Source organism: Talpa occidentalis, unplaced genomic scaffold (genome assembly GCF_014898055.3).
Source record: "Talpa occidentalis isolate TD23 unplaced genomic scaffold, MPIMG_talOcc4v2.1 talOcc4.4, whole genome shotgun sequence".
Lineage (NCBI taxonomy): Eukaryota > Metazoa > Chordata > Mammalia > Eulipotyphla > Talpidae > Talpa > Talpa occidentalis.
The window spans coordinates 127,507,919-127,531,300 of record NW_023604295.1 but is presented as its reverse complement, the minus strand read 5'-3'; the positions used below and the strand labels follow the sequence as shown (position 1 = coordinate 127,531,300).

Genomic DNA, 23,382 nt, shown 5'->3' with positions numbered 1-23,382 from the left:
TTCTCACTGGCCCAGCCAGGATCGAACCTGCACTGCAGAGGCTACACACAGCTTCATAGCACTGCGCTCAATGGCCTGTGCCACTAAGGGAGGCTCCGGGAAGGAAGATTTGAAAGACTTGGAGGTCAGTGGAGCAGAGACATGTGAAGAAGCCTCACTTGCTTCTTGGCCTTGATTTGGACCAGGGGTTTGGGGGACATGGAAGAAGACACTTGAAAGAGATGTGCGTGAAAATGACCTATGGGGAGGCTGACAATGGCAGCCTTCATTGTGATTTGTATTTTGATTTTGTTCCTTTACTTCCAGACTTGCTTTGTTCCATCTGCCCCTTTCCTATGTGTCCCCACCAGAAGGTAACAAGGATTTGTGGAAAGCTTTTGGGCTTCAATGGCCCTGCCTTGGGCCAACCCTGTTTGGCTGGGCATTTACCCACAAGGGGAAGAGTAACTTTGAGTATTTTATTGGAAACTGTTATCCTTTCTTCTCTTCTCTCTATTGTACACTGATTCTATTAAACTTCCCTTCTATTGACAGTCTTATACACTAGGAGTATGTTTTGTCTTAATGCAGCAAATGGGGGAAACTATTTAGAGCATCCAAGGTTTGGGGGTCTTGGGGTGCCCCTCAGCCTGCATTATATAAATTCACTAATTGGAGATTCAGGTAGAAACCATATCAGTGATGCATTTCCCCTGACTACTTTCACTTTCTAGCAAATAAAAACTGGGCCGAAGCAATGAGATAACTGAGTAAAAGATTTTACATACAAATAAACAGACAGTAACTGTTTAGGTGTCTCATTCTTGAAGTGCTTTTGCTTATTCAGAGAAACAACACTTTGAATATTTACTTTTGGAGCTTATATGTATTTGTTTAAATTCTATAATTACAACAAGAACAAATGACTTTCAGCTCGCAGTGGACATCAGTCAGTGGGATTTACTGGAGTACCAGAGAGTGTTAGCTTATCAGCTGATGCAAGTCAGCTAAGGTAGTATCTTAATCTGTAAAGTAGGTATCCTAGTCTCAGTGCTACCAAGCTGTCGCCAGCCACTGCATCATGAGTTCGATCCCAGGCAGGCCAGGGAGCAATCCATATGAGGAGGCAGACCTCTCCTGTCTCGCCCACTGCTTCCCTCAGCAGTGTATTTCAGTCAGTCTGCCTGTTCTGTTCCCCGCTCTGTCTCTGGTGAATCCTCTCACCCCCCACACCTCTGGCCTGTACCCCATTTATTTTATGCATAAATAAATAAATCTTAAAAAAAAAAAAAAAAAAAAAAGATGTCCCAGGCCAGGGAAAGCACTCGATGCTACCCACCCACCTCGACCCTATCCCCAAACGCGGTCCAGACTCTCGACTGGGCCAGGCAATCAGCCCTGGCTCCCTGCCTGCAGCACTGAGAGAGCTGCAGCGTCGCTTCATCCTCTTGTCAACCAAATTGTCGGCTTCTCCCAAGACCTAGCAGGAAGGCAATCTCCGTCGGCTCGGGAGGCCAACCGCGGCTGTTACAACTTCGGCGTCCACCAGAGGGCGGCACTCAAGGTTTCCTCAATTAGGGAAACGCTAACGCACCGCAATCGATGTATTTCGGCCCCCCGCGCTTGCCGTAGCGCCAGGTAGTAAACAGGAAGTGGGGTTCTTCATTTAGGAGTCTGCATTCGTGGGGAACGACACAGTGATTCGAGTGAGGGGCGTCCACTTCCTCAGTTGCTACATTTTCAGGGAGTTTGTACCCCGGCTCCATTTTTGTACCCCCGTCGCCTGTCTGCGCTAGCCGAGGCATTTTGTCCTGAGCCGGCGCCCACCTCCCTCTCTCCCGAGTGTCCCCGCAGCCATGGCCGAGTACTCCTATGTGAAGTCCACCAAGCTCGTGCTCAAGGGAACCAAGGCTAAGAGGTGAGGACCCCCCAAGTTCGCCCGACACACGCTTTCCCGCTTTTCTGAGCAGCCTCTGCCCTCGCCACTTAGGCTCCCAGCGCTGGGCCCGGCCTCTGGACCTAGGAAAGGTGCTTGCAGGGGGCGACCTGGCGCAGGGCGGTCAGGGGGTCTGGGAGGCGACGGAGCCCCGAGGCCCCTGGGAATCTTTTAACAGTCTCTCCGGGCTCTCTCGGGCCTTCTTTCTGGTCTCGCCTACTTCTGTAATCACGCTCTTTTCCTCTCCTCGTTGACCTCTGCCTCTGAGTGACCGTCCTTACACCCCTGCCCACCAGGCTCAGGTGTTCACACGTGGGCTCGCCCAGGCTCCAGGTGTCCACTACCAGACCCGCGCCCACGCGCCCTCCGCTTTAACAAATCAAGGCCACAGGTGATGGCCACAAAGGCTAGTAGTGCAAAAAGCCTGATTAGCTCATTTTCCCTCCAGTGCTGGACTCAGTTCCCGCGCCTGTGCAGACCTGGGGAGACCTGGGCAGAGACCAGGGAATAGCCCAGAAGCTGCAAGTTTGGGATCTCTGAGCCCCTTCCTCCCAACCCCACTCGTGACCTCAGCTAGTGAGGACTGAGTTAAGTCTGAAAACACATTCATGACAATAACAGTATTACTAGTCATTATTGTCACTGTCATCTCCTTCCTAAAGAAAATCTGCATAGATTTTTTTAATGCAATATACAGATTGGAACTGGGCAGAATCACACGGATTAAGGATATGACTTTTGATAGGGATATGGACTCAACTGTGGACTCCACCAGTTACTAATTTTGTTATTTGTGGGGTGCTGGTTAATCTATTTGGCTTCCATTTGGTAACTATAAAGAGGAAATAATGATACGCAAAGAATTATGAGGATTGTTCACTTATGTAAATTGATTGACGCATAAGTGAGTTTATTAAGGAATTGAGACTGGACTATAGTCTGGGTACAGCATCCAAGTAACTCTAGAAAAGTTGTCTGAATTCGAACTCCATAATGATTTTATACAGTCTGCAAGGAAAACGTTTAATACAGTTTTTAAATGATTTTTACAGAAGTCGGGAGTTGTCTAATGTATCTATATGATGTTGCCTAAATTTACAGGAAGGAGAGAGACATGAACTTCAGAAAACTTACTTTATGATGGAAAAATGTAAACAAGCATGTCTTAAAATTATATCATAACTGTGTTAACATAATATATATATAACAGCAATCATAATAAATAGTGATAGTCACTTTCTGTGTTCCAAGAACTGTACTAAACAACTTTGCATATTAGCTTTTAAAAAAAAATTCTTGAGAGGTTTTTTTTTTATTGAGATATACTCCATATACCATAAAATCCACCTTTTAAAGTACAATACATTGAGGGTTTTGGGTTTTTTTTGGTATATTCACAGTAACATCTAGTTGCTAAATATTTTTGTTACCTCAGAAGGAAACCCTTTACCCTTTAAGCACTCACTGCTCTTTTCCCTAATAGCCCAGTCCCTGCAAACACTAATTATCTTTCTAACTATGGATTTTCCTGTTCTGAATATTTCATGTGAATGGAATCTTATAATATGCAGTCTTTTGTGTCTGGCTTCTTAGTGTAACATTTTTAAGATTAATCGATGTTGCAGCATATGTCAGTACTCATTTCTTTTTATGGCTAAATAATATTCCATTGTATAACTAACACATTTTGGGTAATATGTCCATTCATCAGCTAATGGACATTTGATTATATTTCCCCTTTTTTGCTTGTTATGAATAATGTGGTTATAAATATTCTTTCACAGATTTTTGTGTGGACTTGTTTTCTCTTGGGTATATATTTAGGAGTAAGATTCTTAGGTTGTATAATAATTCTGTGTTTAACTTTTTGAGGAAACCCCAAACTTTACCAAAGTGACTGCACCATTTTACATTCTCACCAACTATGTGTGAGGATGTACATTAACTCAAAATTTTCACAATAACCTTAAGTGTTGAGATAAAAGTGTTAACCTAGGGCCTCCCCAGTGGCGCAGCTGGTTGAGTGCTGTGCTGTGAAGCTGTCCACAGCCTCTGCAGTGCCGGTTCAATTCCCGGCCAGCCAGGGAGAAACCCACCTGGTGTGGCAGACCTCTCCTGCCTCACCCGCTGCTCCCTTCAGCAATGTCTTGAGTCCATCTGCCTGTTCTCCCCATTCTGTCTCTGGTGAATTCTCTCACCCTCCCACGCCTCTGATCTATACCTCAGTTCTTGTATAAATAAAAATAAAAATAAATTATTAACCTAATTTTATAGGTGGAGAAAATGACTCTCACAGTGATTAAGTAATTTCTACAGAAATCACAAACTATGAAATGACAGAATCTGGACTCAAAACCAGGCAGTCTGGCTCCATAGTCTATCCTCTTAACAATAACACTGTATATGCTGGATCAGAAAAACCTCTCAGAATGAGAAGAGAGTATATCGTAAATCAATAATTGATAGATCAACATATAGTTTAAAAGACTTCCTAGATTCCATCTTATATTTACCATGCATATCAACATATCTAAACTCACTTATAAAATTACCTCCTATAGGGCTTCCCTGGTGGTGCAGGGCTTAAAGTCTCAGTGATATCAAGCTATCGCCATCCACTGTGGCATCAGCTTGATCCCCTGCCAGGGAGCTAACCCACTTGGCGCAGCAGACCTCTCCTGACTCACCCACTGCTCCCCACGCTATCTCTGGTGAATCCTTTCACCGCCCCCCCTACCTCACCTCCGCACTTCTGGCCTACACCCCAGTTCTTGTATTCATAAATAAATAAAAATAAATCTTAAAAAAATAAAATTACTTCCTATAAAGAGCACAAGGGACTATGGTGATGGTCACATGGTGGTGGGAGAATTATGGGGATGACAAATGAGAGCAGAAAGCAAATATTTCACAAAAATGAACAGCGATGAAAGGAAATAAAAAAATAATAATAATTATCTACTATAGTAAGAAGAAAAAGAGTAAGGATAAGAAGAGAAAGAGAGAAGAGGATGAAGAAACACAACTTGATATTGTTGGTGAGTCAGTTTTTAATGATTTATTCTGAGAAAAGTTAACATTTGTTGAGATTCTATTAAAAAACATTTTCATGGAGATGAGTAGTAAAAAAGAAAAATAGAAGGAAATCTGAATTATTCATATTTGTCCTAAAGTGTGTAAATACTATTTATAGTTGTAAGATTCTTTTTATTCTCCAGGGCAGTAGATATCACTGAAGCCTTTTCTTCATTATCAAAGCCAATCATGAGAAAGAGGAAACATTAGCCTTATTTAATAAGCACCGTTCATATGGTTAGTATCCCAGGGATTTTGATACATAAACTTAAGGGCCTTATATAGATAAGTGCTATTTAGCTGTGTAAATATTACAATTTTTTTTTGCATGTGTAGTTATTTTAATTGCAAAGCCACTGATTTGTATGTCCCAAAAAGAAATACATCCAAAGTAAAAAAATGATTTTTGTCTACTTTTTTCCATTTAGTCCTGCTATCCTTCCACACCTACTTAAAAGCAGTTAATTTCCTTTTAAAACTTGGCAAGTTGCATTTTGAAACATCATAACTGGTATATCAAAAATATGTTTTCAAAAGTAATGAAAAAGATATTCTCATTCAGGTCTTAAGTTTCTTGCTTCTAGTGTTCACATTAATAAATCTTACTGTCCTGTGAAATATTGTGACAGATGTACATGTGCTAAAGAGCCTGACCACCTGCAAAAAGCCATTCAAGCCTCTCCTGCTTTATTAACCAGTACACAAGTACATAAAGACTTTTCATTTGCTTAATGGAATTTTTTAAATAGCCAAAAGTTTTTAATTTTTATAAAGCCTAATGAAATTTTTTTTTCTATTATAACTACTGCCTTATTTCTCCAGTCCAAGAAATCTTTGCTTTTCCCAGGATCATAAAGATAGTCTTGTATATTTTCTTTTAGATAATTCATTGCTCTTTTTTTTTTTCCTTACTGATATCGAGTTAAATAAACTTTCCCATTAAACTGCTTTGTTATCTTTGTCAAACTTCAAATCTTGGTATCTTAGTCAGCTTCAAACTTGAGTTGAGGTTATTTGAAGATCCTTTGCTCCTTTCAGGCTTGATTTTTGTTTTGAAGTATTAGGGCTATTTGGCCTTACCCTTAGAACTAAACTATAGCCTTTATTCTAGGACATGGTCCCCATGGGGGCCTCACTCAAATGCCCAGCCTGCTCAGTATCTTGTGAGTAGCTCATTCCACTCCACTGTCTGCCAGTACTTGGTGACCTCTGGTATCTTCACTGAGCTCTCAGCAGCAGCGATCACTGTACTTGGCCTTATGAAATCTGCCCAGCACATGCACAATCCTGTCATTAGCCAAGGAACTACTAGGAATCCCCATGTATATTTCTGGGGTGTCCACCTTTGTGCAGTTCCCTTTTCTCAGTACTTACTCTGTAAATTTGTCATTTTGGCACTACAGTCTCAGGTGAGTGAGATCGCCTTGCTCTTCTTGGGCTCTGTCTCCCTGCACTATGGTTGATAAACTGACATTAGGAAAAATCTTGAAGTGAATATGAGGTCCACCTCATGTGTTTCCCTTTTCTCAAACATTATAATCTTGTTATGCCTGTGTTCCAATACCTGAAAATAGTTTTCTCACATATTCTGTCCAGTTTCCTAGTTGTTCATGGTGGAAGCTAAGTCCAGGACCAGTTAAACTGTCTTGACTCTTTACCCTCCTATTTTCTTTCATATTCCTGAACTCCTAAGATTCCTGTGTAAGTAATGATGTACCTGTTGCTGAAAAAAAAATACCGAGCTTATTTCTTAAGCTGTGTTGATGACTCCACACAAGGACTTGAACGGAAGACCTAACGCCAGAGTGGATTGGTAAATAGGGTGAAAGAGATTGTGCCTTTCACAAGGGAGATATCAAGTCTGAGCAATAATAGCAAGGGGCAGCTCTGTAAGAAACTAGCTTCAGTGAACTCTGCTAGGTTAGGAAGTGACTGAACTTAACAATTGCGTAAGTTGTGAAACTTCCAGATACTACAACCAAGTAAGCTCTGTGTCAGCTTACTGAAGTAGTTCCTTGAAGGGTACTTAGACTAGAATCTATTTCCAGAGCTAAGATGTATGGCCCCTTTGAGCCAGGTGCATAATTATGGCAGAGATTTCAAGGGGACCTTTAACAAAGAGGCATTGGGTCAGCTGAAGGTGAGGTAAATCACTGGGCAGCACTGGGAGATGATAAGCTTAAAGAAAGGGCTTTCATAATAAAAGCTTTCTCTATTCTTTAGTATCTGCTGTAGTCTTACTACCAGAGAGAGTGGGTGCCATGACAATATTTTTCAACTTCCATGGCATTTAAACTAGGACATTTGTAATTCATTATTTAGAAAATGTGTGCTCACTCCTTTCTCTGTGTTAGACATCAGTTAGCAAAATAGTCCTGGGCCTTCTCCTCACAGACTATATCCTCTTAATAGACAAATAAAAATTTACAGTGTATGAACAGCTTTGTTCTATGATGTGACACTACCTAGAAGGAATAGCTAACAGTCTGCAGAAGGTTTAGAAAGGAATAACTGAATTCAATCTTCTGCCCATTTTTTAATTAGGTTGTTTGTATTTAAGTTTTAAGCATTCTCTATATGTTCTGAATAGTAATCCCTTGTCAGAGGTGATTTATGAATATTTACTCCCTTTAGATGGGTTGTCTTTCTATCCTATTGATAGTATCCTTTGATCCACCAAAGTTTTTCATTTTAATGAGTCCAATTTGTCAGGCTTTTGTTGTTGTTTGTACTTACTGTGTTATAGTCAAGAAATCATCAATAAATCCAATGTCATGAAACTTTTCCATGTTTTCTTCTAAGAGTTTTATAATGCTAGCTTTACTTTTAGGTCTTTGATGCATTTTTCAGTTAATTTTTATTTAGAAAATCAAATTTTTGTATGGTATAATTAACTCAAATTTTAAATGAAAGTTTTTAAACTAGTATCTTTTTTTTACACACATGACCATGCACTTTTTTCCTGGAAAATATTAAAGTAAATCACAACTATTATGTTACTTTACCCACAAATATATAAAAACACATTTCTTATAATGATATTGTCTCTCTTTTTCGTTCTGCTTTATTCTTTTTAAATGCATATTATCAGACCTAAAAAATTAATGCAGATTTCTTGATATCATTTACTATCCTATTAATGATTGACACATTCCTGCTCTAGCTAAACCACAATATAGGGGAAGCCTTGAGACCAGTTTTTCCCATTAAAATATAAACTCTTGCAATGACTGCTTAAATAGACTCTAGAGTTTAACATTTCTACTGAAGAGCTAGATATTAGTGCAACACACAGTAGTTTTTGATGATTTTTTTTCTACTTTGAAATCATAGTTTAAGGTCCTCCCTGGTGGCGCAGCGGGTTGAACACAGCGCTGTGAAGCTATCCTCAGCCTCTGCAGCGCCAGTTCGATTCCCGGCCAGCCAGGGAGAAACCCACATGGCGCGGCAGACCTCTCCTGCCTGGCCCGCTGCTCCCCTCAGCAGTGTCTTTTGTCTGTCTGCCTGTTCTGCTCCCCTCTCTGTCACTAGTGAATTCTCTCACCCTCCCGTGCCTCTGACTGTACCCCAGTTCTTGTATAAATAAATAAATCTTTAAAAAATAAATAAAAATAAAATTATAGTTTAAAATACTATTCTGAAAAGATTTTCTTAGAGGGATACATAAATAACAGGTTATAATAGTTATCCTTGGAAATTAGTCATAGAGGGCTGGGGGCTGGAAAGGGAGATACATCATATGTACTACTGTCTTATAAAGAACCAAATCTTGATTTTGGTGCTAGTTATCCTACATCTCTACATGTACATACAAAAAAAATTTTTGAGGGCTTCCCCTGGTGGTGCAGGCGGTTGAGCGTAGCACTGTGAAGCTGTCCGCAGCCTCTGCAGTGCGGGTTTGATCCCGGCCGGCCGCAGAGATACTCACATGGCAGGCAGACCTCTCCTGTCTCGCCCGCTGCTCCCCTCAGCAGTGTATTTCAGTCAGTCTGCCGGTTCTGTTCCCCTCTCTGTCTCTAGTGAATCCTCTCACCCTCCCACGCATCTGTCCTGTACCCCAGTTCTTGTATACATGAATAAATAAATCTAAAAAAAAAAAAAATGGAAAAAAAATTTTTGAAAATAATTATAACAATAGCAGTGACATGAACTTTGTATAAAATCTAAATTTATAATTTTATTTTTTAGGAATCTGGTGGACAGTAACAAACTTTGGTGAAATTTCAGGAACCATAGCAATTGAAATGGATAAAGGCACCTACATACATGCACTTGACAATGGACTTTTTACCCTGGGAGCGCCACATAAAGAAGGTTTGTGTCTGGTAGAAGCAATGGGAGGGCAAAAGCCATTTAAACTATATATTTTATAACATTCATTCACTTAGGCCAAATTTAACTCATCTCAAGTATATTTCAAAGGAACAAAGCCATTGTATCTGACTCTTCCATTTTTTTTTCGTTTCTCAGTATTTCCAAATTATTGGCAACTCCTATTCAGTAAAGTATTTGAAAATACTGTACAGTTCAAGAAAAGTATCTATGGAAATCAAAAAGAACATGAATAATTTAAATAATAAAAGAAAACCTGGTTCAATCAAATGTTTGAATTCCTATATTTTTCAGACCTTTTGCTAAAATTAAAATAGAATATAGTTGCCAGAAAGAAAAAGAAAAATACCGGATGGTCTCACTCATAGCAGGAATCTAGAAAACTTAAATAAGGGACCAGGAAAATGAATAACTGTAAGAAAGTGAAAATCAAAATCAATAAAAAACTATGAACCAGAGACACTTTTTGGGGGTGGGGGGCGGGAGGGGAGGAATTGAGGTCAGAATGGGGGGGTAGCAATTGTATGGGGAATATAAAAATAAAATTTATTATTTAAAAAAAAATAGAATATAGTTAACAATTTGAAGTCTTCCTTCCCTTTAGCCCATCAGAGGAATCACTACTATACAAAGAAATCAGAAGATAGAGAAGTAGCATTATTTCATCTGAATGGCCATTCCTTGAATAAATTAAAACATTTAGATTTGTGTCTATTAGCGCTTATTTGTACAGACAAATAATGACTAAATAGCTATGCTGATCTCTCTTGCTAAAACTAACACGAGTTAAAAAGATAAAGTATATCTTAATATGTTTATATCATAATACAACTGTATCATAATATTCTTATACTTAATTTTGAAAGAAAAAGTTACATTATTTTGAAGCTAGAAAATATCTTTGTATGTATATTTACAACAAATTTGAAATTTATCTCAAAATGTTTTTTTCTCCTGTAGCTGATGAGGGCCCTAGTCCTCCAGAGCAGTTTACAGCTGTCAAATTGTCTGATTCCAGGTAAGCTTGAGTTGCACTATCATTAATAATCCTTTATTTTAAAATTTAATTTCATTTAAAAAAATACTATCTAGCTAGCTTAAACCACAGAGTAATTTTGATTTCAAAAGAAAAATGCCTTTTTTGAAGTGAGTTTTATGACACTGTATATCTTATAATTATTTAGATATTATTTTATTAAATTACATTTGAAATAACTGTGTCCTCCAAAGAGACTCACAATTCTAGATAAAAGCATACATTCTGATTCTTAGCAAGATCAAATAGGGTATAGATTAGAAAAATCATGTGAAGAAAACAAACATAAGTCAAAACCTGATCTGATATTACTGTGATATGTAAACACAGTGGTTAGGAGTCAAGAAATAAATAGGATAGAAAAAAAAGTATTTTTTAAACTAGCAGAAAATGTTACATAATCATAAGAACCAAAGAGATGTTTTGCTCACTATTTTCCAATCATAAACTGACCAACTTTTTCTCATAATGCAAAAGTATAGAGTGATATACTTTGGGCAATAGAAACAGAAATTGAATTTCACTATGCTAGTCACATCAACAAGATAATGATGGGTCTAATCATTAACCTAAAATAAATATCATGTCAATTCTGGCATCACAAGGAATTGGTAAACTAAAAAATTAGAATCACAGTCAGATGATTTCTATACATTCTTTGAGTGTCCAGTATGTATGGTGAAAGATTTTTAATTAATAAAAACAGAAGAACACACACTTTTTTTTTCTTAAAGATTTATTTATTTATATAAGAACTGGGCTACAGGCCAGATGCATGGGTGGTTGAGAGGATTCACCAGAGACAGAGTGGGGAGCAGAAAAGGCAGACTGAGGAAATACACTGCTGAGGGGAGCAGCGGTTGAGCCAGGAGAGGTCTGCTGTGCAATGTGGGTTGCTCCCTGGCCGGGATTGAACCTGTGCTGCAGAGGCTGTGGATGGCCTCACAGCGCTGTGCTCAACTGCCTGCGCCACCAGGGAGGCCCCTTCACAGGTGGTTTGATGGCAGGAATTTTAATGGGGATTACATCTGAGGGGAGAAATCAAACATCATACATAAATGAACAACAATGTAAAAAAATAAATGTAAAAAAAGAAAGATACTCTCCTAATTGGAAGGTAAGAATGTAAGTTGATAAAAATTTTTTGTGAAAGCAATTTGATAACATGTAACAGGAACTTTAAACTAGATACCTTCTGATCCAATAATTCCCATCCTACAAAACTCTTCAAAGGAAATGTTGGCAATTTTATGTATAGAAAGCATATAGCAATACTGTTTATAATAGTAGAAAAGATTAATGTTATATAATAAAATGTATTTAATATTAAAATGTATATACAACTATATTGTCCAATATGGTAACCACTGAGCCGCGTGTAGTTTTTGACACTTGGAATATGACCAGTCTGAATTACTACACATTTTTATGTTCCATATTTAGTTTTCATTCTCCACATTTTTAATATTTATCTATTTTATTAATCTGAAGAATTGCCCTGAAATCTGGCTATGGAAAATACCTCGGTATTAATTCAGATGGGCTCGTGGTTGGACGTTCAGATGCAATTGGACCAAGAGAACAGTGGGAACCAGTATTTCAAGATGTGAGTATTATTTTTGTTTGTCTTTAAAGTTAATTTTTCTTCAAACTGAACTGTATCTGTTATATTCTCAATGGATCTTTTAGCCAAAGGAATCAATTCTCTTTCATCTAGTTAGAATTAGTCTTACTAATAGAATATACTAAAAATACTTATTGTGTTGGTTATCTTTGAACAGAAAGATTTTGTTTCCATTCTTTTTTTATTTTCAGGTTTCCCCCAAATTTGTTTTTACTTTTAGAATGGGGGAGGGGAAATTAGTTTAGTCTCAAGACTTAAGAGTTCTTTTGTAGATATCCTCATAACTACTTTTTGTTGTTTTGTTTAGGGGAAAATGGCTTTACTGGCCTCAAATAGCTGCTTTATTAGATGCAATGAAGCCGGAGATATTGAAGCAAAAAATAAAACAGCAGGAGAAGAAGAAATGATAAAGGTAGTCATGATGGTTTTCTATAGACTCTAATACATGTCTTGTATATGATGTGATTACACCTCTTTAGAGTGTTGTGGTCACTCACATCTGAAGAGGTGTGAACCTGTTCCCCTGAATCATAAGCAGTGTTGTAAATCTATGTTATTGCACTATAAAAAATAAAATGTTGGATAATCACTTACTTTTACTTTAAATATTTCTCATAGCATTTTACATTATGCTCCAAAATTATTTTTAACTATAAATCTCATAATTGAGGCTTGTTTGTACCATGTTGTAGAGAAATTACTACATCTAAGAATTACCTGGCTGCTATCTCCTTCCAATAGTGTTTTTTTCCTGAGTAATTCCACATGCTTTTTAGACTTATAAATAGATAATATACCTTTCTGAAAATAGATAATTATTGGGCCTCCCCTGGTGGTGCAGGCGGTTGGGCGCCACACTGTGAAGCTGTCCCAGCCTCTGAAGCGCCGGTTCGATCCTGGCTGGCCGGCGAGGGTCCCACATGGCGCAGGAGACCTCTCTTGTCTCACCCACTGCTCCCCTCAGAAGTGTATTTAGTCAGCCTGCCTGTTCTGTTCCCCGCTCTGTCTCTGGTGAATCCTCTCACCCTCCCACGCATCTGGCCTGTACCCCGGTCCTTGTGTGAATAAATAAATAAATCTTAAAAAAAAAAAAAATAAAAATCATTTATTTCTTTAAAAAAAATAATTATTCACTTTTCAAATATGTTTTAAATATTAGCATATAAAATTGTCTCATCCTTCCATAGTTTTCTATAATTTTTTTTTTAATAGAAATATGAATGTTTGCGGGCCTCCATGGTGGCGCAGGCAGTTGAGCTCAGTGCTGTGAAGCTGTCCTCAGCCTCTGCAGTGCCAGTTCGATCCCCACCGGCCTTGGAGCAACCCTCATGGCGAGCAGACCTCTCCTGTCTCGCCCGCTGCTCCCCTCAGCAGTGTATTTTGTCAGTCTGCCTGTTCTGTTCCCCGCTCTATCTCTGGTGAATCCTCTCACCCTCCCCGCACATCTACCCTGTACCCCAGCTCTTGTATAAATTAAAAAAAAAAACTTAAAAAAAAAATATGAATGTTTGCATCTTTCTACTTTTTACCCTGAAGTTAACTTCCTATACATACTATTTTAGACCTTGATTTTTTTTCTTAACAATGCATATTAGAGATTTTTCCTCTTTTAGTGTATAGAAAGTTTGGTTTCTTTTTAATACCTACATAGTATTTCATTTTAAAGGAAGTACCATAATTTATTTAGTCAGTTCCTTATAGAGAGAAATTTAGGTTAGTTCCAGTTTTTTCTCTTGTAAACAGCATTGCAGCATCATTTTGAATATGCATCATTTTGTAAGTATGGAAGTCTATCTGAAGATAAATTTCTGAAAGTTGAATCATAGGCCCAAGGGGTATATGCATTTGTAATTATGTTAGATATTGCCACATTGCTTTCCATACAGGGTATACTTACACTCCCACCAGATTTTTAAAAATTTGCTTAATACTTGAGCCTCCATGTTACTAATCACTGTAAAAAATATATATAAAAGTCATAATCAGTACTATTTCTAGAGCTTTAGCCTTTTGATAGCTCACCAGTGACCTCTGCTTACCTGGAGCTGTAGCAGGAAGTTACTTGTTCTTCATTTTTGCTTTTACCATGTTGTAATCCCCAGAATCAAATATTTTTTGCCCTTTCTGCAATCATTTTCTTAAGAATTCTGAACCTCCATGTTTTTGTTCCAGACAAGGATACCTTACTTTTAATTTCACTCCTTCAACTTTCTTTGGACTAGTCACTTTATCTTTCATTTGTTTCTGCTTCTTCCCCCCACCCCAGGCTGCTTCAGGGGCTTTCATGGACATACTGCTCTTTCTTACCCTGCTTCTCCCTTAATTTTATTTTCTGAATGTTCCTGATTTTCATAAGTCATTTTTATAGTCTCTAAGTACTTATTTTATCTTGAAAATATTACTAATCTTTTTAAGCATGTGATAATACTACTAACTATTTGTTCATCTTACCATGTGCAGTTAATTGAAGAAGAAATACCATTCTAGACAATACAAGAATTAGAAATTTCAATAGATCTTCCATAACTTTTTTTTTAATTTTTTTCTTTATTTTATCTTTGAATATTTTAAGATCCCATTTGTTTAGCATCACATATGAAAGCTGGAGTGATATTGCATGTTTTTGTCTTTTTTTTTTTAAGATTTATTTATTTTTATTTATACAAGCACTGAGTACAGTCAGAAGCACGGGAGGGTGAGAGAATTCACCAGAGCCAGAGCAGGGAGCAGAGCAGGCAGAAGGACCAAAGTACACTGCTCAGGGGAGCAGCGGGCGGCAGGAGAGGTCTGCGCACCATGTGGGACCCTCCTCCGGTGGCTGGGGAGCAGCCGGGGATCGAACCAGTGCCGCAGAGGCTGCAGGCAGCTTCGCAACCCAGCGCTCAACCACTGCGCCACCGGGGAGGCCCAGATCTTCCATAACTTTTTATAAGGCATTTTCACTGCCAAAATCGCTAATAATTTCAATCTATTTTTTTTAAAGATTTATTTTTTTATACAAGAACTGGGGTACAGGCCAGAGGTGCGGGAGGGTGAGAGGATTCACCAGAGACAGAGCAGGGAGCAGAACAGGCAGATGACAGAAATACACCGCTGAGGGGAGCAGCGGGTGAGACAGGAGAGATCTGCCACACCATGTGGGTATCTCCCTCGCTGGCCAGCAATCGAACCCGTGCAGCAGAAGCTGCAGACAGCTGCACAGCACTGTGCTCAACCCACTGCACCACCGGGGAGGCCCCACATTCTGACCTGTTTTAATCAGTCACTTCATGAAGTTCACATGAAAAGAGCTAGACTAAATGAGACAGGATGTGTACCCAGGCCCAAGAAATTCTAGAAACTACTTATGCATTCCATACCACACTTCTCAGGAAATAAGTCATTAGAAAAACACTAGTGGGTTTTTTTTTTTTTAATTTTATTACTTATATTTAATGTTGTGAAGTACCTGTCAAAGTTCCCTGGGTTTATTTGGTTAGTCAAGTACCTGGAAGCTCTGAGCAATGATAATCCAGCACTTGTTCCACCTTGCCTTTTACATCACAGGCTCTGCTCATCTGTGTCAGCCAAGTCCTAGTCTTATCTATCAGAACAGTAGTTCCCTCCAACCAAAAGTAGTGTTGTATCATAGGACCTGGTCTGAATTTCCCCAGCTTTTCTAGGGAAAACCAGACCTGTAACTCACATATCCTTGGCGAGCGCTTTCTAAGCATCCTTGGAATTGGACTCTGAGCCACAGAGATCACTTTGGAGATGTGGGTACTTTGGATTGCAAGTTGCAGGGTCATTGTACCTGAATTCTGCCCCCTTCCTTGCCCCACTCAGTTTATCCTAATTGTTGTGTCTGTATCAACAACAATTATGGCATTTGATGGCATATATCTGTCAAAATTTATGAGGCTATCAGGATTTAAAAGAGGAGATTCAATAGGTAAAAGCAAATTGTGTTTAATGTATTTTGTAAAAGCTTGGACAAATTAAAATAGGCACTATCCTAACCTTACAGTGTTATAAAAAGAAACACTATCTACCAGGGATAATTTGATCCACCTTTATTTACTTTGAAGACAAAATCACATTGGTTAAATTATTGCCTAATTTCAGTGGATCTGATTTGTAAAATGTTTATCGAATAATTTTCTCTTTGGTATTTCTGGTGCAAGGGTTCTGCAGAAACATGTAGTGTCAATTATTAATAAAAATTACGTAAATTGTATCTAGAAACTGTCTTTTTCTGACAGGTTTGCTAAGTTAATTGTCTCTTCTTTCATATGGAATTAACTTATTTTTATGTGATAAGTAATGTGGAAAGGGGGAAGATAAATGTATAACCTGTCGGGTTCTCGGTTCTCGTTTTCAATATCCAGATTAGATCCTGCGCTGAAAGAGAAACCAAGAAAAAAGATGACCTTCCTGAAGAAGACAAAGGAAATGTTAAACAGTGTGAAATCAATTATGTGTATGTATCCTTTACCTTTAGACCTACAGATTTGGCCATGAAGTACTTCTCAGAGCACCTAAAATAAAATGCCTGCAGGACAAGATGAGGCAACATAATATAGACTCTAGGACAAAACATTGAATTGAATGCTTTTCTTAAGGCATCTGTGTTCCTAATTATCCTGCTTGCTTTCAAAGTTCAAGTCAGTTGGGTTAGCCAAGTCTCCCTGTTCATTAATAAATTGGCTGTGATTGCGACCTGCCGGGACATAATGCCAACCAAGTACTCTTTCATAGCCACTACATAGGGGATTCCAGCCCCTAGTAGAAGTGGCATTCTGTAGTGCTACTCAAACAACTGCCCTCTTGATGATGGGGCACTCAGGCCATCTTTGTACTTGAAAAGGTGTAGTTTATTAAAGAAATACAATTAGATTTTTTTTACTAACTGAAAAACCTTAAAAATATTTGTGAGTTTATCAGTAAACATGTATAATAAAAATCTGAGAATTTTAAAGGAAGATACTTTGTTTGCAGTAAGAAATTTCAGAGCTTCCAAGACCACAAACTTAAAATAAGTAAAGAAGACAGTAAAATTCTTAAAAAGGCCCGAAAAGACGGATTTCTACATGAAACACTTCTGGACAGGTAGGCATATTTTCCCTTATTTCCACTAACTTTCAGTAGCCAAGCTAGAGGGCATATAGAAAGTCAGTGTTCTTTTTAAATCACTAGAGGTTTTAAATGTTTGTCTTCATTTCTAATTCATGGTAATATTGCCTAAAAGGAAATCTTAGGTCTGGGGAAAGATTGCTAAGAAAGAGTATCTAAAAAATAACAACCAGATTCTTAAGTATTTACTGCACTTATTTATTGCAAGAACTTCAGGTTTCACTAAAACTATTTCATAATGAATAGACCATCATGTTTTTATAACACTTAGAACTGGATTAGAAAGTAGTTTGTTAATGTCAAAATTCTGTGTTTTCTATTAGAGTGCTATAGATTATTAATAATGAGAAAAAAATTTAAATAAAATTGAAACTTTTATTAAATTGGATTCAGAGGTGTGCAAGATACTTATCATGGCCTATTACTAATATCATTACTATTCCTATTACCATTAGGTAAGTAAGATCCTGGATTTATAACATAATAGATAGAGAGGTTTAGCTGTACCAGATTAAGAGAGAATTTGGTAATCTGCCACTCACTCAAATCCGTGTTACAAAATCAACCTTAAAATCTTTATTTGTTTACCTTAGTTGATAAAGACACTGTTCTGCCATGTATTTTCTGTTAACTCATTGATCAAGTTGTTACATGAAGTTAGTAAATTATGTAAGAGTGTTTTCCAGCTGAGCATGTATCTAGTTTTAAGAAATAAAAAATCAGATATGAAAAATAATAGGGTCTATCTCCTATAACTTTTATCACTTAGAAAAATACTACATTGCCATCTTGTTAAATGGAACTTTAGGCCATGCTTAAATTCAGGGATAATTAAACTTGCTCTTATGGATTAAAAAGCCCTTAGGCAACATTTGTTAAATATTCAAAAAGATCTTCATAAGAATAGAATCCATTTAGTATGAAATATAACATTGAAAAGCAAATTTTAATTAAAGTAAAATTTTAATATTTTAATATGAGTGTTGTGCAATATAACCAAAATTGAAAATACAATTTCTAAGCATGAGTTTATATTTAGTAGCAGTTGACTATATCTGGGCATGTTTCACGTATGTTAATTTTTACTAATTGTCTTTATTTAAACAGGAGAGCCAAATTGAAAGCTGATAGATACTGCAAATGACCAGGATTTTTGTTACTAATTCTCCTTTTGTTTTTTCTGAATAAAGTAATCAGTGGAAGTGAATGGGTTTTTTTTGTTTTTGTTTTGTTTTGTTTACTGGGGTGACATTAGTTTACAAAGCTATGTACATTCCAAAATTACATTTTCTCACCACTGACTTATTTTACTTAGCATAATCCCCTCAAGGTCCATGCATGTTGTCACAAATGGCAAGAGGTCACCTTTGTTTGTGCCTGACTTGTATTCCATTGTGTATCTATGCCACATCTTATCCATCCAATCCTCTGTCATTGGACATTTGGGCTGTTTCCATATCTTTGCTATTATGAATAGTACTGCAATGACAATATGGGTGCATATGCCTTTTTGAGTTAGTGTTTACATATTCTTTGGGTAGATACCCAAAAGTGGGATTACTAGGTCATATGGTAGCTCTACTTTAAATTTTCTGAGGAATCTCCATGCCTTTTTCCATAATGGCTGAACTAATTTACATTTTCATTCACCACATTCTCGCCAACAATTATTATTTTTGACTTTGAGATAATAGCCTTTCTAACCAGTGTGAGATGAAATCTCATTGTTTTGATTTATATTCCTAATGATATGTGATGTAGAGCATCTGTATGTTGCTTTAGGTAGAGTAGCAATTTTGACAAAATTGATTCTTCTGATCCATGAACATGGAACATCTTTCTTTTTCTTTGTTTCTTCAATTTCTTTCAACAGCGTTTTATAGTTTTTAGCATATGGGTCCTTTACTTCCTTGGTTGAATTTATTCCGGTGGTATTTTATACTCTTTGCTGCAATTGTAAATAATATTGCCTTCATTTCTCTTCCTTCTAGTTCACTGGTTACATATGGAAACACAACAAATTATTGTATATTGATTTTTTTAGCAACTTTACTTTTTCATGTATTTCTAATAGTTTTTTGGTATAGAAAGCTTTTTCTGTATATTTTCAAGTAATCTGCATGTAATAACATGTTTTAAAATGTTGCTTTTTCTTTTCCAATCAGGATACTTTTTACTTCTCTTTCTTGCCTAACCTCTCTGGATGGAACTTCCAAAGCTATGTTATATAATAATGGCAAGAGTTGGTATTTGATCTTGTAGGAAATGCCTTCAGTTTTACCCCATTGAGTAAGATGCTGGCTATGGGTTTGTCATATATCACCTTTATTACCTATAGGTATTTTCCTTCTATACCCATTTTATTAAGTGTTTTTATCATAAATAGAAGCTGAATTTTATCAAACGCTTTTTCTGCATCTATTGAAATGATCATATGATTTTTATCCTTCATTTTGTTGATTTGATTAATCAGATTGATGGGTTTGATGCAACCATCCTTGCATTCCTGGAGTAAATCACATGTGGTCATGATATGTGGTCTTTGTAATATATTGTTTAATTCAGTATGCTATTTTGTTAAGAATATTTGCATCTGTGTTCATCAAAAAAATTGGCCTATAGTGGAAGTGTTTTGAAAAGTTCCTGAGCTGTTAGGGAATTATTGCTGAACTAGTAGTTAGTTTAACCAAGATTAAGCGGTAGTATCCATGGATATTCTTTTTAGTTAACTGCAGTATTTCACCTAGAAAAGAAACTTAGAGTACACACAATGCCCGAGACATTTTTTTCTCTTCTGGATTTTCTGTCAAAGCATGAGGTCCTATTCTATGAAACCGATGTTTCTTGGCCAGCTTGTGGAAAATCTGACCTACTGCCTTACTTTACTTGATACAGTAGATGCCTAATGAATACCTTTAAACTCCCAATCCAAGTCAGTCAACAAGGCTTTAATTTTGTCTCTTAAATATTGCCCAAGTCACAGATAATCCTATAAACACCAGGAAAAAAGGGAACTGGAAAGAGAAAAAAATGGTATTAGACAGTGGAATGGGAACTTGAAACATTACAAAAGAACACGCAGGCTCAAAACAAAAGGAGGGTAAAACTGGAGAAGTTCCCTAATTAGGACAGTTTAACACAATGGTAATGTAATGCCTTCATTCTCTCGTAAGTTGGGATGGGAGCTACTAAAAGTTCAAACACTAAGCATTCCTGAAGTCTGCCTGGGCTGAGGCAATTTTATTCCTGAACACACCTGTCTATTTTGAGTTCCTGAACACAGTATTTCAGGTATCATCTAACCCTCAGAGTATTCCAGAAACAAGGTTGTATATCAGATGCCTTGACTTAACCACTGGAAATTCTGAACCAGGACTGAGGTTGACTGACACATTCGTATGCTTCTACCATTGCACAGTGCTTCCAGTGCACAGCCAGGATTGAGACCTAACCTAAGCTGCCAGACCCCATCTAGCTTTCAGTCTTGATGTTCCATCTATCAGCTAGTCAAGTTACATGGCCCCTCTATAGCAAGGTTGCTGAGCTGCTGGTAACCTACAAAGGAGCTCTTGCTGTAGATGTAGCTGAACTTGGCACTTCATTTCTCAATGTTCTCTTTGACCCTTTGATTGGAAATGTGCTTACTACTATGACCCCCCACAGCAGTGATTCTCAATCAGGTGCTGTTTTGCCTCCCAGGAGACATTTTGCATAGTCTAGACACATTTTTGGTTGTTACAACTGAGAAGTTGCTTCTGATATCTAGATGGTTAGAGGCTAAAGATGGTACTAAACTTCTGTATATACAGGACTGCCCCCCCACAGAAAGAATTATGCAACCCGAGCCCACAGCCTCTGCAGCACTGGTTCGATCCCCGGCTGCCAGGCGAGGGTCCCACATGGCGCGCAGACCTCTCCTGCTGCCCGCTGCTCCCCTCAGCAGTGACTTCATCAGTCTGCCTGCTCTGCTCTCCCCTCTGGCTCTGGTGAATTCTCTCACCCTCCCGCGCTTCTGACTGTACCCAGTGCTTGTATAATAAATAAATAAATAAATAAATCTTTAAAAAAAATAAAAAAAGAATTATGCAACCCAAAATGCCAGTAGTGCCAAAGTTGTGAAACCTGACATCGAACTTAGTCTGTCCCTTGCTTTTGTCAGTTCCACAACCCTTAAAAGTCATGACTGTCTTTAAAAAAAAAAAAAGTCATGACTTTTCCAACAACCCAATGTATTAATATATTTGTCATCTAGGAAAGATGTAGATTTCAAAGACTTATCCTTAGAAGTGTAGGCCTAGCAAGTCTAAGATTGAGCTACAAAACATGTTTCAATAAGCACTTCAGGTAACTCTGAATCAAGTAACCTGAACTTGGAGAAATACTGCCTTCAAGAGATTGAAGTCTTGCTTCCAACATCATCTGCCAGCTGACTGATTCTCGAAACATTCTGTCTGCCTGAATTTCTGAGCATAGTGCATTAAGGATTCCTTGTCACCATGCTCACACTCAGGCTCCCCTAGTGATTGCCCCCATTCCAGTGAGCAAGCTAATTATAGGTCCTGGCAACTGGGAAGATACAGATTGAAAATATGCACTGCCTGCCATCATGGAGTTCACATGCTAGCAAAAGACAGCAAATGAGTAAAAAGTTGCTCTTTATACAAACCCCCATTACAGCAGCGGCAGAGGTCGAGAATGAGTGCATCTAAATATTGTCATCTGGTTCACCTTTTCCCATCTTTTTTTTTTTAAAGATTTATTTATACAAGAACCAGGGTACAGGCCAGATGCACAGGAGGGAAAGAGGATTCACCAGAGACAGAGTGGGGAACAGAACAGGCAGACTGACGAAATACACTGCTGAGGGGAGCAGTGGGCAAGACAGGAGAGGTCTGCCTCGCCATGTGGGATTCTGCCGGCCGGCCAGCTGGGATCAAACCTGCACTGCAGAGGCTGCGGAGAGCTTCACAGCGCTGCACTCAACAGCCTGCACCACCAGGGGAGGCCCACCTTTTTCCATCTTATGCATGAGTATAATGAGAAATCGTTCCTAGATACAGATACAAAAAAATTATCCTACCAAAAAGAGTTGGTTAAGAAATCATTAAAATGAATGAATGCATTCATGCATTTTAAAGTAAGCCTGAATTCCTAAAATGGGTTCATCAAACCAGATGACTTAGCACACTTCCAAATACTGTGGAGTTGCTGAGTCAGCCCTAATGTAGATGCAAAACAGCCCATGGCTTATCTACAACTCACAGTCACAGGAATTATATTCACATGGTTATTTCATATTTTACTGACCATATCATTATGACATGACAGTTTTTATAATTGGCATGAAAATCTTCGAACATTACTATCTTTAAGATTTTGTTATCTTATGGTATCCCCATAATCAATAATATTAGGCACTTACTACCGGTAAGCTCAATCGTAGTTTTTGCAGACTCACACGTGTTGAAATCTATTTTATTTAATGAAAAGACTTGAAACAACAGAAAGAATAATGCCCTATTGGGCCTCCCTGGTGGCTTAGGGATTAAGTCTCAGTGCTATCACCACTATGGCGCACCTGCTCTCCTCTTACCTGCTGCTCCCTTTAGCAGTGTATTTCAGAAATTCTACCTGTTCTGCTCCCCACTCTGTCTCTGGTGAATCCTTTCACCCACCCCCACCCCACACCACCTACACACCAGGTCTTCTATGCAAATAAATAATAGACAAAACATTTTAAAAAATGAAAGAATAATGTCCTGCCTTTATTTCCCCTATTAGTTTGAAGGTTTTTTTTTTATGTGCATACCGCATTAAGAGAACTTGATGATAAGGCAAGCTTCACTTTTTGACTTTTTTTTTTTTTTGCTTGTGTATGTGTGTACTATATTCCAGGAAAATCCCTGACACTATTTGGTGGATTTCTTTTTAATTTTATGCCACTGGGCTACTTCATCTAAATATTACTGAAGTTTATTTTCCATGATGGAGAAACAACCATGTGTTTCAACACTGCCTCTGTATTTCATAAAGAATAGGTTTTCTTTTCAGAATACATAATGAGGAGTTGTAAATTAAATCTGCATGTGTTTATTTTTCTGACTGTGTTTTGCAAACCTAATGAGGTTTTGCAACCCTGTTCTGAGAGCTACTAGTAGAAAAGAGGGTGTAACACTTCTTGTTAGTGTTTGTTTTTCCATCATGCAATTCCCTAATTCCAGTGCTTAGATACTAAGTGGTACTGTTGGAAGAGGACACCTTTAAAAGGTGGAAACAAACATAAATAGT

General features: G+C 37.9%; 1 protein-coding gene across 1 annotated transcript; it reads left to right on the top strand.

Annotated features, from left to right (window-relative positions):
• Window positions 1-1,598: 1,598 nt before the first annotated feature.
• FRG1 (FSHD region gene 1) lies at window positions 1,599-18,296 on the top strand. The gene is made up of 9 exons (XM_037526342.2): window positions 1,599-1,897; window positions 4,883-4,953; window positions 9,179-9,304; window positions 10,283-10,340; window positions 11,850-11,964; window positions 12,290-12,394; window positions 16,350-16,441; window positions 16,960-17,070; window positions 18,202-18,296. The coding sequence occupies exons 1-9, from the start codon at window positions 1,836-1,838 to the stop codon at window positions 18,236-18,238; spliced, it is 777 nt and encodes a 258-aa protein (XP_037382239.1). The 5' UTR covers window positions 1,599-1,835; the 3' UTR covers window positions 18,239-18,296.
• Window positions 18,297-23,382: the final 5,086 nt, after the last annotated feature.